Genomic DNA, 14,638 nt, shown 5'->3' with positions numbered 1-14,638 from the left:
TCTACCTACACATATCTACACATATTGGTATCTGAAGAAATGTGCATGCACACAAAAGGTTATACCACAGAACAAACATAGTTGGTCTCTAAGGTGCTACTGGACAGTTTTTTAATTTTTAAATTTATTTCGTACACATATCTCAGTTGGCAAATCTGTACACATACCTAAGTAAGCAAATCTGCGTCCCCCCAAAAAAGAAAGAGAGAGAGAGAGAGAGAGCGCGCCACTCGTTAGTGTAAGGCTTATTTGCTTGGTTAGCTAGAGCAAATTATTTTGATTATGACTAGGGGAAATACCTCCAGAACACGGTTACCCAGGTAACCTAAAATCAGTAACAGAACTTTGGGGGTCTCAAATTTCCGCAGTGCCCTGTGTGACACCAAAATTTGGTGCCCCCCCACCTTCCATTCTACATCATAGTTGCAGCGCTCTCGAGGGTCTGCACCTGGTGCGACTAAACCTGACGCACTCCCTTAAATCCGCCTCTTGCTACAATTCTGATACTGACCGCAATGCATTCAAAATGCATTTTCCAGCTTCGAGTTGAAGCATTTCCCTAAGGCTGCAGACTGCAGCAGATCCTCCCCAATGAAACAAAAGAAAAGAATAGAAAAATGAAACCCAGCTTAAGAGGAGAGGAACAGAAGGGGGCAGAAATTCCCAGGCTTGGGTTGACATTCCCCCTCTTTCAGGAGAAGCTAGCTGGAAATGCAACAGGGGTGCATTTGGGGGAACGGCTCACAAAAGGGTTTCAGATGGGACCAAGCACAGAAAAATTTGATATGTTGTGCCGTAAGCATTCAATTAGCCCATCTAGCCTGTGCTACCCGAGAAAGGATGAAAGCTGTCCAAGATCTGATCACAGTTAATATCTGGCGGCCTCTTTCGTGGCTGGAACTAGCTGCAGCTCTCACAACAGCCTGGCTTCCTGTGTCACTGTTCTGTCTCGGCTTTCACACGGGGTTACGCTGGGATACAACTCAAGGGCTGCCAGTAAATCCAGACTTATAAGCAGGGGCCAGACAAAAGCCCAGGAAGACCATGGCAAGAAATCTAGGGCACTCAGGTGCCTCTCAGAGTTGCACAGGGCACGGAAGTTAGAATCTTTATATACAAGTTAGGAGGTTTTATATTCTGCTCATTCATCGTGCCCCAGGCGTGGGCTTGACACCTGACTGGTTTTCCTACCTCCCACCCATTTTTAATTGAGCCTAGGAAATCCACGAGCCGTAAAAAAAATATTAAGACCTATCACAATACAGTGATACCTCTAGTTGTGGACTTAATCTGTTTCGGGGTGCCGTTCATACCCTGAAAAGTCCGCAACTAGAGCGCCTTTTCTGCACATGTGCACAGCACGATTGAGCACTTCTGAGCATGTGCAAAGCACGCAGATCGCTTCTGCGCATGCGCGAGCGGCGAACCTGGAAGTAAACACTTCCAGGTTTGCCGCGTTTGTAAGCTGAAAGTCCGTAACAAGAGCAGAAAGCAACACGAGGTATGACTGTAATGCAGCAATAATTATAACATTCCCACGTATATACATGCCAAGCACTCTTTTTCTGCAATGTTGCCAGCCCAGCTCTGCGTTAATTTTATCGTTGCAATTCATGCTGTACGTTCAGGAAGTTCTCCCCATCTTGATACTGCAGCAGCTCCACTTATTTTCGGGTCTTTGCCCCCCAGAGATACAGCTGAGTTATTCCTAGCTAAGGCTCCCAAGTCCTGATACACCTCTATTAACTCCTGATCTAAGCAACATTTGCACCGTTCATAATATACAGATCTGCAGAGGCAAGCCTTGCAAATTAATTCTGGTCGGCTGTGCAACCTCCTTTCATCATGGAAGTACCTAAAAGCAACTCTGTAGTGCCAGGGGGCAATTCTAGAGATAACCCATACCGGGAAGGGAAGGGGCACAAGAGGTCATTGCTGGGGAAGAATGGATTTTATTATTGACAGCAGTTTTAGGCTGCTCTTCCGCTGAAAAGGCTCCCAGGGCAGCTGACAAAGATTAGTAAGTCAGCCTCTGCCTTGACATGTATACTCTAAAAGACATGACACAAATGCAAAAAGGGTTTGAGGGTGGAAGAAAAATGTGAATACAGGCACACCTTCTTATTTATTTGTTTAGAGCAGGGTTTCCCAAACCTGGGTCTCCAGCTGCTTTTGGACTACAATTCCCATCATCCCTCTCCACTGGTCCTGCTAGCTAGGGATGATGGGAGTTGTAGTCCAAAAACAGCTGGAGACCCAAGTTTGGGAAACCCTGACTTAAGAGCATTTTTACCCTACTCTTCAGACGAAAAAAGACTTCCAGAGGTGCTAAGATACAAGTCAAGAAAAATAGCACACTTTTAAGGCTTAGCTGCAAAGCGCTTACAGTGACCAGCTGGCATGAAACAGTTCAAGGAAGAGGAGGAATCAAAAGCTGCTGGTTTTGCAGTTGAGCTGACACAGTGGCCCCACTTCCCTTCCTCTGCAGCCTGATGGAATGGCTACCGCCAGGTGGCAATTGATACAGGCAGCAACCTGATTGGCAGCTGGCTTCTCACTGCAGATGGTGGAGTGGCCCTGCTTGCCTTCTTCTCCTGTGCTGCCCATTAGCACTTTGCAAAATAATAATAATAATAATAATAATAATAATAATAATAATAATAATAATAATTTTAAAAAATTATTTATACCCCACCCTCCCCGGCCAAGGCTGGGCTCAGGGCGGTTAACAACCAATAATAAAAACAAGTTGATTGGAATACAACTTTAAAAACTAGGTTAAATGCAACATTAAAACATTAAAATGCAGCCTCATCACAGGAGCAGAAAGGAAAAAAGAAGAGGGGGAGGGAATCAAATTGACTCCAAGCCAAAGGCCAGGCGGAACAGCAGTCCTCCTGGGTTGTCAGTTTTCTTCACAGCATTCAGTTATTTTTTACTAGAGTAATTATAGTTCAGTCTCCACAAAGCCTCTTGTCACATTCCTAGTGTCCTGCAAATGGCTTTAACTTCAGAGAGTTATCAAAGTTTGGGTTAAGCCACCTAAAAGCAACTTTCTGGTTAGGGTCCAGGCAAGCGCCCTTCTGCATGGCTTAGATTTCACCAAGAAATCCAGGGCCAGCTAGAAGTGGCACATCATGCAAACTGCAAAGTTTTCCCCCAAGGCATTCCTAAATTGAGCCTTAGCCTGCTTAATTGTGTTTAGCCGTTTCCCTTACCACAGAGATTTCTCCCTGACTCATGGATGGATAATATACAGTGCCCAGAGTGTTTAACTACTCAGACAAAACCATGCCTCTTTTTTTCTTCCAAGCTGCAACTCATTTAATCCTCCTCTTTCCAACCCATCTGCTAGCCAGTCCTTGGTGCATGTTCACAGTTAAACGCAACGCAAGTTCGCACATAAATTTTACAAACTTGAAACACAGAAGAAGACAGCGAAAAACAAGCCTTCTCCTAATGATACGTTTTTGAATGAGGACGGGGAGGGAGACAGGAAGCAGGAAAGTGTCTCACATCCCAATTCATTCCACCGTCAGCCTTACTCACGACCGTCCAGGAAGCATGACCAGATTGCCTGAAAATTTTCCAGCGCTGCCTCCACGTTTAGAGACAAATCTCTCAGGCCAGTCACATTATTCAGCCTCCAGTACTCAAGAGAGATTCACTCTTTTTTGTAGTACAGTCACACCTCGGGTTACATCCGCTTCAGGCTGCGTTTTTTTGGGTTATGGACTGCCAAAACCCAAAAGTACCGGAACGGATTACTTCCGGGTTTCGGCGGTCGCGCATGCGCAGAAGCTTCAAATTGCAACCCGCACGTGCATAGACGCGGGTTGTGAACGCTGCAGGTTGCGAACGCGCATCCCGCACGGATCACGCTCACAACCCAAGCGTCCACTGTATCTGTCTTTCAACAACGAAGGCTGCTCCAGGTATGCAGACTGTAAGGCTTGTCTCACTCAAGTCTGTGGCTTGTTCAGCATTCAAGCATTCTGGCCCCACACTTCATCCTGTGACCTGTCTTCCATGTCCCAGCACCACTTCCCTGGCTCTGAGCCTTCCTCTTCTGAGGTTTCCCTAGCAGGCATGGCCAAACTTGGCCCTTCAGATGTTTTGGGACTACAATTCCCATCATCCCTGACCACTGGTCCTGTTAGCTAGGGATGATGGGAGTTCTAGTCCAAAAACATCTGGAGGGCCAAGTTTGGCCATGCCTGCAGGGGGTTTTCTGGCAGAAGCCGCCCACCATTCTTCATCATCTAGCAAGTCCCTGACACCTGACTTATTTTATCTGGGGCTCCGCTGTCCTTGAAGCAGCAAACACACTTCTTTCCATTTCCGCACACTGGTCTTTTGGGAAGAGCCAGTTTCAAGTCCAGGGATAAAAGGCCAGGCATCTCCCTACCTTACCCTTCATCAATTAGAGATGACAAGGATTGAACCCAGAGCCTTCCAATGCCCAGCATGTTCTCCATCATGGAGCCACAGCCCATCCTCAATGTTTGCCTTGTCTCTATGTGCTTCTTAGGAGACCACTAAATCCTTAAAAGCACATGGGTCCTTGGCATTAGCCAGAGATTTAAAACTGTGTGACCTCTTCGTTCCATTCATTTCTAAGGGGCTCTGCATTCAACTCATCAACACATTTCAGCTGCTATGGGCAAGTAACATTCCTCAAATGCTTGAGCCCTCTTTGAATATTTCCAGGATCCTGAAACACAACTTCTGGCTTTAGCTTGCACATTTCAATAATGCTGTCGGTGCACTTGAATAAGTAGGGAGAACTTACCCAAAATGCACAGTATTCCATCTGGCTGGGATTTGCTGCTCTGCGTCAGGATGTTCTGAATTTGTCGAAGGCGGCTACAACTGTGAAGAAAAACGGGAGACGGTTAGAGGCGATGCTAAAAAAGGACTTCAATCTGTTGGGAGCCAAGGCTTGCAGAAAGAGATCTGTCTTCTGGCAAACCAGTACTGTACCAGGAGTTCTGAAACTGTCAGTATTCATATACACTTAGTAGAAGCAGGCCTTTGCTCTTTCCTCATCATTTTGCAAAAAGCTCTCTCTGTCTCCAGCTATCAGCCCACTCACTTTTCCTCTGTGATTTCTGCTTCATCACTTTAAAGCGTTTCTACCAGTTGGGTGAACTTATCTTCCACCTTTTGTGCCTGCTGAAAACAAAAGTATTTTTCACTCAGTTCAGGGCACTTGGCAAAGTAGGCGATAGATATCACGTGGGCAGCACAACTGCTACCAAAACACCATTTTGCCACCAGGAGGTCACCGACACATTTGTGCACTGGAACTCATGCTGAGCGTCCACTGCAAGCCAGGGTGTGCCTTGTGCTGGCCTGTGAGGTCCGGAGGATTGGCTTTCTCTTTGAGTACTTCCAGAAGGAGTTTCATTCCTAATCTGAATTGCAACACATTCCCTTTGATCATAAACACCAAGTAACCCTGTCAACAGACCAGTGCATGATTTTACTCTCAAGCCACACCAGGCTGGCCAAACAGGCAAGCCTTGACATGCAAAGAGTTGACCTTTGTTCTGAATGCAAAGAGCTAACGAACATAATGCAAGAGCAGCCCATAAAACTAGCAACAGAGAGTTATGGCTATCATCCACCTCTCACATTCATCAGACAAAGTTCAAAACTGCATGGGCATGTCCAACTGGACTCCCCCCCCCCTTGCAAAGAGGGGGCCCTCCATGCTTGCCCCATTATTGATTTTTGAAAGAGTTATGGGAAAGTGTCAAAAGTAATTATTACTTCAACCATTTATATATTGCTGAATTGCGATCATCTCTACAGACAACCACAGTTAGCTGTGAGGTCCCCGGATGACAACCATTATCTAACATTTGCAAAACCTGATCGTTTGATCAGCATGTATACAATTTGCTATTATTCAATTATCTACAAGGCGGGAAAAATAATGCTGTAATTCTGAGCAAACAGCGTTATATACAGGCTTAGAGGAAGGGGTTTTCCTGTGAACTTCCCTAACTGAAAAGTTCAGTCAGTCAGCTGGATGAGCTGCTGGCCTGGTTAAGGAGTCACTGACATGTTTCTTCCTGTTTATGCAGAAACAGCATCCTGCACACAAAAGAATTTGCTTGCAAAGTTGACAAGCCAAACAGCACAGTTGCAGCAAGGAGATCAGGCATAGGCAAAATTGGCCCTCCAGATGTTTTGGGACTCGAACTCCCATCATCCCTAGCTAACAGGACCAGTGGTCAGGGATGATGGGAATTGTAGTCTCAAAACATTTGGAGGGCAGAGTTTGCCTATGCCTGCACTAGATCATGGGATGAAGGTGCATGCTCAATGTCTGATGGTGCAGGAGAAGATACGGAAGCTGGGATCACCCCATGAAGCTAAATGCTGGAAGAGTCAGGACAAACAGAAGTACTTCACATAAGAAAGTTAGAATTCGCCACCACAAGCTGCGGTGGTTCCTTACTCCCCTTTTAAAGCTATATCGGGGGCCAAGTCATGGAGGATAAGGCTATTAGTTTCTTGATGGCTTCACACTTCCCGCAACATCAGATGCTGCATGGCTGAGAATACTAGTTGCTGGGGTACAATGGGAGAGGGCTATTGCCTTCATGTTCTGCTTGAGGCCCTCCCCTTGGGGGGTTGTCTGGTTAGCTATTGTGACAACAGGACGCCAGACTAGGAAGGCCTTTGGTCTGATCTAGCATGTCTCTTATGCTCACTTGTTCCATGCTTTAAGTAAATGAGGAAAGTATTGCACAGATCTCTTCGCACTGGAAGTTAGTGGGGGAAAAACATTTCACCATCATTTCCTAGTTCTATATTGTACAGTGGAACCTCGGGTTACGTACGTAATTCGTTCCGAAGGTCCGTTCTTAACCTGAAACTGTTCTTAACCTGAAGCACCACTTTAGCTAATGGGGCCTCCAGCTGCTGCCGCGCCGCCGGAGCACGATTTCTGTTCTCATCCTGAAGCAAAGTTCTTAATCCGAGGTAATATTTCTGGGTTAGCGGAGTCTGTAACCTGAAGCGTATGTAACCTGAAGCGTCCAGAGTGCGCTCCTCCTCCAGGTCCGGAGGCAGCTGCGGGACCGGCTTGCAGGGTATTTATATTTTTCAAAATATAGTCCGGCCCCCACAAGGTCTGAAGGACAGTGGACTAGCCCCCTGCTGAAAAAGGTTGCTGATCCCTGACTTAAGCTACTTTCAGTATGTCTACTCTGAGTATGACTAACACCAAATACTGCCCTAACAAATTTATCGTGGCTGAAGTTTCTATGGAATAGAGTCCATTTCATCAGATGCACTCCATGTTGTTTTCCCTTGGCAGAGATATATAACGAAAGGGTGGAGAGAGATGTTTTTGGAGATATCAACAGAGCCAGCCGGCAAGAAGTGTGTCTCACTTTCATCTCAAGTCTTTGTGCGGATAAAGTCAGCCAACAGGCTGTGCTACATTTGATACGGATGGCCACAGCACTATCTAGACTGCCTGGGAAAAATAACACCACACCTATGGGTATACGAGGTCAAGTGAGCTAGCAACAGTTGTGGACTTGTTTGCAAGGGTGTTTTACTAGGGCATACTAGGGGTACAAAAGAATCTGGGGTGCTTCTTCCCCCAAAAAGCCATTCTGTAGCAAAGGGAAAGGCAGAAGATAGGGCAAGATCTACTACTGGATCACTGGGTGATTTGTAGTAGATCAGGGATTGAACCTGGAACCTTCTGCATACAAAGAAGATCCCCAGGCACTGAGCCATTCCCCGGGGGTAATCAGGAAATGATTTATTTTTTAAAGTTTTTGCACCCAAAACCAGTTAGTAGATCTCGGGATGTCTAGTAGACACTGCAAGTCAAAAGTCTCCCTTCCCCTGCTGCAGCAGATATTGCATTGAAATACTCCTCTAGTTAGGGGCTTCCACATAGCAGCTTCTATCCCTAAGATCAGATGCCAAGCTGGAGGAAAAGCAATCCTAGAAAAGAACAGGGAGAAGTATGGTGGTGGAACTGCCCAGGTCTAATGGTGGGGTTGCAGCCTAGGAGACCATCAAAGAAGGAAAACCAAAGAGACACGAAAAGGGATATGTTTGACAAAGAGAATGAACATCCAAGATGCTCACAGAGTCAATTCAGCTCAGCATTGGAGCGAACCAACATATGGGTCGAGTGGAAGAGGTATGAGTTGACCATGGACTGAGCATGGACCCTTATCTTGCTATAGCTCCTTATGTCCCTGTAACAGCAATGAAATCGAAACCATTGGGCATGTCATCTTATACTGCCCATTATATCGAGACTCAAGAAAAGAGCTGATAGAACCGATTCTGAGGAAAATACCTCGTAGTACAGACAACACCTATATCAGACACCTCTTAGGTGACAAAGAGCCCGAAATTAACAGGTCCGTGGCAAAGTACTGTTACATTGCAACAAGAATAAGACGAGCAATGATGTCTACAAAGGAGTCCAAACTGTAAACATCGAAGAAACGATAATAAACAGTAGCGACTCCTGAACTGAATTTTAAAACTTAAAACTCGAAACCTGGTCATAAATATAAGCACCAATTCTGAGAATTGGCCATTTTTTACTGCTACTCGTAGCACAATACTACTCTTAATGTCATATTTTATAAATTGCTTCCTGGTCACTGACCGTATTAAAGATATTTGATTTTTGCTATAGCTCCCATAAAGTCACTGGGTGGAGAGGTGGTCTGGGAAAAGAGAACACACATTTGAACTTCGGCAGAGATCTGAACATGCTTCTCCCACCTCCAGGCCCAAACTCAATGCTATATCCACCACTCCACTCCCAGCAGCAAAGAGAGCATGCAAAGAATGGGAGGGTATTTATTATAACTGAGCAGGACTGGTTTACTGAGGCCTAGAAGATCTCATTAAGGAAAGGACACCAGCCATGTAGACCAGGGTGGGCTTGCTAGAGAGCCCCTGTATGCAGGAAGGAAGGAGACACGCCACTGTAACATTCTCCTGGGCTCCAAATGTCTTCACGGTTACTGTCATTTGAAGAGGGAATTTATAAATTTAAATAAGCTCTCATGCTTTATGGGAGCTGCGCATTCAGCGGTTTAACGGAATTTTATTTAAGGAACATGGAAAATGTTTCCCTTTCCCTTTTGACAGGCAGCCAGGGCTTTTGGTTGTTTGCGTGCCAAACTCTAGCTCCAGCCCGCTCATTTTGAAGTGCTTGAAAGAGACACAAGAAATATCATCTTGTGACATTTCTCCAGTTGTAGCATAGGAAGACAGGCACAGAGAAACACAGCCAGTCTTTGTGCAAACACTGTTATATTTGCTCATTTAGCAACCCAGGAAGTACATTTTCTGCAGTGAGGCAACTGCTTCTCTCTTAGCACCATTTGATTTGCAAAGTACCGTTAAGTTAAACAAGGAATGGGGGGTGGAATTGGAATGGAATGCCATTGCGATCTGGGAGGAGAATGTGAACAGATGACATTCTAAGGGGCGGGCAAATATTGTACGCTGCTCATTACTTACATCTGTTTCTCCAGAACAAATCCCCAAGGTAGCTCTGAAACAGCAGCTCCTTTCCCAAGGTCATTCGCTCTGCTAAGCTAATAGAGCTTCATTAGAAGCCATTTGCTTGCTTGCTCTTTTTTTAAAAAAAAGCTTAAATAATCAGAACTCAGAAGAAGGAAAAAAAATCAGAAGCCAAGTCTTGCATTCTTTCCAATTACTGAACAGGAATTATTTGGAGACGGGGCTTTTCTCACACGAACAACTGTAAAACACAGGCCTGCAGACGATTCCCCCCCTTAGGCATCTCCCCCCTACGCACACACTTGTGACTAATTTAATTTGCCACCCCACAAGAAAGAGGAATTTAACCTTCACACAGGCAGCCATGTAAACATATTGCAAAGAGAAAGGCTGCTATTCTTTGTGCCTGTCTGGGAGGGCTTAAGAGGCATGCGCACACACACTTTTAAGAATTTGATCTCATCCTCGCTTTGTGGATTTGCTATGAAAGGAGAGGGGAGGCTGGGAACAAAAGAAAAGATGCTGGGAAATATTTTCGCACGTTCCAAGACTCCAAAGGGGTATCTCACCAAAACGCCTTGGCTTTTATCTTAGCCTGCTTTAAAGGATGCATTGCCCTGCTTTTGCAGTGGTACAAGACCTCATCCAGCTCTCTGCAAGCGTATTTAAATGTCATTGTGTTCAATATTCCAGTTCATAATATTGTTGCCCAACATACTCAACGTTCATCCAAATGACAGAGGAGAAGCAGTGGTTCCAAAGAACTCCTGCTTTCATTGCATGCTGTCCTTACAATCTCTCCCCTAAAGCCTATCCTCTCTACATCCTTTCCCTCAAAGTAACCACTTCAAACATGCACCCTCCCAAACTGCCCCATCCTACAGTCCCATCACCACCACAAGCCACCTCCTTAATAGAGCCTCCACCGATCTGACATACCCCAAACATTGTGAACCCACCACCACAGCTTTCTCCACCTTCCTCCATCAGCCTATCCTGCATGAAGAATGGGGGAATAATCCAAGAGACTACGTGTTCCCAAGTCTTATTTTAAGTCCCACACCAACATCAGCCATTTTCCATCACACTCTTTGACTCCCTTGAAGACTTCCGTCTTGAAACTGTACTGGACCCAAGGCATCCAGCCAAGACTCTTCTCTCCTCAACCCATGATTCTATGATTTTTGCCTGCTAGATTGATAACCAACTCGGAAAGGTGCCAGGAGAGCTCAAATGCATCCACAGGGCACTGCTTACTGGCCCAGACACTGCGTCACTCGCACAACTCAACCTACTAGCTGCCTTCAGTAACTGGTATCTCAATGAACATTTATCTCCAACCTCTGTTATCAACCTAACTACTCATCCACATAGGGGTTGGGCCCTGGGCAAACTCTTAGCCCTCTGAATACACTTTGGCGGGGGGTGGGGGTGGAAGAATAACTAGGAATTTGATCTACTACCCTAAACTTGCCTGGAACCCAAATCAACAGGATCTGCTCCCAAGGGTATGCTCAGGTGAGACTTTAATTTTTTTGAATTATTTGGTCCCTGAAAAATGGTGCCACAAAACCAATGTGAGCCCTGACAGAGAGGGCCAAATGCAAACTAGTAAGGCAGCTCCCCAGTCTTGCACCCACACCCTTCCTGCCTCTGGGTGCCCCCTATGCTTCCTACCCCACACCAATTTCCTGTATTCTGTAAACATCTGCAACAAAGCCCTTACCCTTCCTGGACCCACCACCCAATGACCCACTCCCTACGCATCTTGCCCTCTAGCCTCCTTACAACTCTTACTCACCCCCCTGCATATTCTGTGCTGAGGTGACCCCATGTTGGCCATACTATCCTCCACCTGGACCCAACAACCCCTCTCCTTCATTGACCCTCTGCATATTTCTGCAGCAAGGCAGACCCTCCAACAGAACCCACCTCAGCTCAACCCAAAGCTCATGTCCACACCCCCCCCACCAGGCCCCTCACCACCTTCCTGTAGCCCTTCCCCACTGCCTGCCCTGCCTCCCTCAAGCAGCACCTACTGCCAGCGCCCCCTAACCCTTCCCAACGTCAGCTCTTGCCTGCACAACAACTCCCCTATTCCCAGCCTCCCAGATACCCCTTGCCCTTATTGACACCCCGAGATATGATGCATACCGATTCTGTACCAAAGCAACCCCCCCGAATATCTGCATCATGGCATTCCCCACCCCTTACACCCCACACGACCCTAACCCTCTGACAGTTGTTCAGGAAGATGCGATTTTTTTTGCAAGGCCACCGCCTTTGTTGCTTAAGGCCACATGTTCTGGCTTTGTTTCATTGGATTTTTGGTTTTGTGCGGTGGCAACCTGCCCTGGGACCTTACGGTGGAGAAGAAAATATATACATATACGTGTATATGTGCGTGTGTGTGTACATATGTGTGTGCATATGTGTGTATATTCACATGCATGTATAAAATAATGCATGCTCACTCCACCCCCACTTTTGCACAACCTTTTCCTCCACTCCCTCTAGACCCCACCTAGGACAGCCCCACCCCACCCCCTGCTACCCTCCCCTCCCCCCCCCGCGTCCCCCTCCTCGTCTCCCCACGACCCCTCACTCCCACCCCCTGTCCCCCACCCCTCTCATTTTCCCCTCCCCCCGCCTCCCGTTGCCCCTCTCCTCTCCTCAGACCCCACCCAGGGCAGCCCCCCTGTCACCTCCCCCTCCCTCGACCCCCACCCCTCCTCACCTGACGCTGGGCTGGGCCCCTCCTCGGGCCTTGGGGCGCCCCCTTCGGGCCGGGGGCAGCAGCAGGGGGTTCCGTGCCGAGGGGAGCAGCGCCATTGTCCTGTCAGCCCAGCACCCGCCGCCGCCTCCGCTTCGCCTTCCCTGCAGCACCGAGCGGCGGGGGGGGGGGGTAGGAGCGGGGAACGCACCAACTCCGCCTCAGCTGGAGGGAGAAAGAGGCGAGCCGTTGCCCTTCCGCCCCGCCCACGGCGCCCCCCGCCCGCCGGCTCTTCTCGCTGCGCCCCCCCCCTCGCTCGCTCGCAATGGTACGTCCCGACAGGGCCAGCTGTTCCATGGGAGGAGGAAGGAGGCGCGGAACGGCCCCGCCCCGCGGCAATCGTTGCCGGGCAACGCGCCGCCTAGCCCCGCCCCCTGGCAACGCGCACTCTCCTTAACGCGGAAGAAGGGCCTCCCCTTAGCAACGGCCCTCGTCGTCAGGATGTCGCCTTAGCAACAGGGGCTGCGAGGCTGGCGCTAGGCCTCCCTCAGCGGAAAGGGGGCGCCCAGCCCTGCCTCACTTTCCTTATTGTTATTATTATTATTAGCTATTAAATTTGTATACCGCCCTATACCTGCAGGGCGAGCCCCAGATGAGGAGGAAGTTCCGTCAGCCCCTTACACATTTCATTCATTTATTTTTTTATTCACTTTTTTATATTTTCGCCAAAAAGGATTAACAAAGAAACAAAAACGTGCATACATACATTAAAACCTGGCGGGGCGTGTCTGTGGCGGAATACATTAAAACATCCTGCCGGCTTTGAAGGTTAGGCACCTGAAGATACGTTGTAAAGATAATTGTTCCACAAACGGAGCCACCACTGAGAAGGCCCTGTTTTCATGTTGCCGCTCTCCTAGCACTGGATTTAATGCAGTGGAGACAGTTCCCCCGCACAGGGCACCAAGCCCAAGGGGCATAAATCTGAGAAGACCCATAACTGAGAAGATCCATTTGGAGACGCCAAATGTTGGCCTCACACGGGATGCCATATTACAAAAGATTATGAAAGTCTGCCCTTGACCCCCCGGTACTTTTGTGGAGGGAGCACAGGAGAAGGGCCTCGGATCGTGATCATGGGGTCTAGGGTGGTTCATATTGGGAGAGGCAGTCCTTAATGTGCTGGGGTTCTGACTTACTTCTGAGTAGTTGTACTGAGGACTGTGCCACTATGTACCCATATAAAAGTGTACACCCCTCATGGCACTCCCTTGAATATGTCATATTTTTATTACATCCCTACCATCATTATCTTACTGTGTATATATACAGAGAGAGAGAGGCTTAATCCACAATAAGTTTGTGTTAGTTTGCAGAGTACCATGGGACTCTTTGTGGTTTTAACTCAGGGAAAAAAGCATCACCCATAATACGTCCAGAGGATGACAGTCTGAAATAGGCCACCTTTAGAATTTCGGGTTTTCTATTTTTAATAATTTCTGCTAAATTGATAACACAGAGTGTGAAAGCATGATATCATCTCTCTTTAGCTATGACTTTGCTAATACAATATTGCTGCTAGCTAACCTGTCGCCAATGCATTAAATAACCTGGCAATAGAGAGCTCTGTGTATAAGATGTAATTCCTAAGAAATTAAATTATTGGAGGCATAAGCTCCTGTAAGCATGCATCAGATCCACAGGCGGTTATTAAGATCATCCTAATCTGAACCACTGCAGAGTTAAATTTAGAACGTCCTGTTATCATGGGCTGGATCTAAACACCATCACCACCAGGTTAGACTTTTCTTTACAGTTCCTTTCAGTTTATGCAAGTGTTATTCTAGCAATAAGCAGTGTGTGTTGGCTGACCTGCACAGGAGAGTGTTATGTTTTATTAAGAAGGCAGTTCTACACACACACACAAAAAGGGTTTATTTACAGTGGCGTAGCGTGGGGGGTGCCAGGGGTGCCAGCCGCACCGGGCGCAACATCGGGGGGGGGGCGCGCTCGCTGCCTCCGGAGTCGCTGAAGAGCCTCGGGCGCAGGCTGTAGCGGAGCCGCATGTCTCGCGGAACCGACGAGCTGTGCGCGCGTCCGGGCTGAAGGCGCCCGGCAGGCAGCGGCTCTCAGCGCTCGCCGCGGAGGACGCGCCAGGCAGCCCCTCCTCACAGCCCCGCCTCCGCCGCTGCTGCTGCAGCTGCTGCTGGGCTGCTGGGCCATGTTGCATTTTCCTCGCCTCTCTGCCCCCCTCCTCCTCCGGGCAAGCGGCGTCGTTTGGGCGGCAGCGCCAGCGGCAACTCGCAGGTTAGGGGGTAGGGGGGGCGCAAATTACTTGCCTTGCCCCGGGTTAGGGGGCGCAAATTACTTGCGTTGCCCCGGGTGCTGACAACTCAC

At 47.9% G+C, this 14,638-nt stretch overlaps 1 protein-coding gene across 1 annotated transcript in view; it reads right to left on the bottom strand.

Annotated features, from left to right (window-relative positions):
- Positions 1 to 12,636, bottom strand: part of DNAAF9 (dynein axonemal assembly factor 9) — an 84,282-nt gene extending 71,646 nt beyond the window's left edge. The window contains exons 1-2 of the mRNA XM_083458602.1: positions 12,266 to 12,636; positions 4,793 to 4,872 (exon numbers count right to left, since the gene is read on the bottom strand). Of these exons, the coding sequence (XP_083314728.1) occupies positions 4,793 to 4,872; positions 12,266 to 12,360 (175 nt within the window). The 5' untranslated portion in view covers positions 12,361 to 12,636. The remainder of the gene's footprint in view (positions 1 to 4,792; positions 4,873 to 12,265) is intronic.
- Positions 12,637 to 14,638: the final 2,002 nt, after the last annotated feature.

The sequence above is a fragment of the Podarcis liolepis genome, assembly GCF_965112155.1.
Source record: "Podarcis liolepis genome assembly, chromosome: 9".
Taxonomy (NCBI): domain Eukaryota; kingdom Metazoa; phylum Chordata; class Lepidosauria; order Squamata; family Lacertidae; genus Podarcis; species Podarcis liolepis.
Note: the sequence above shows the minus strand (reverse complement) of the source record. Positions and strands in the feature narration are given on the sequence as shown.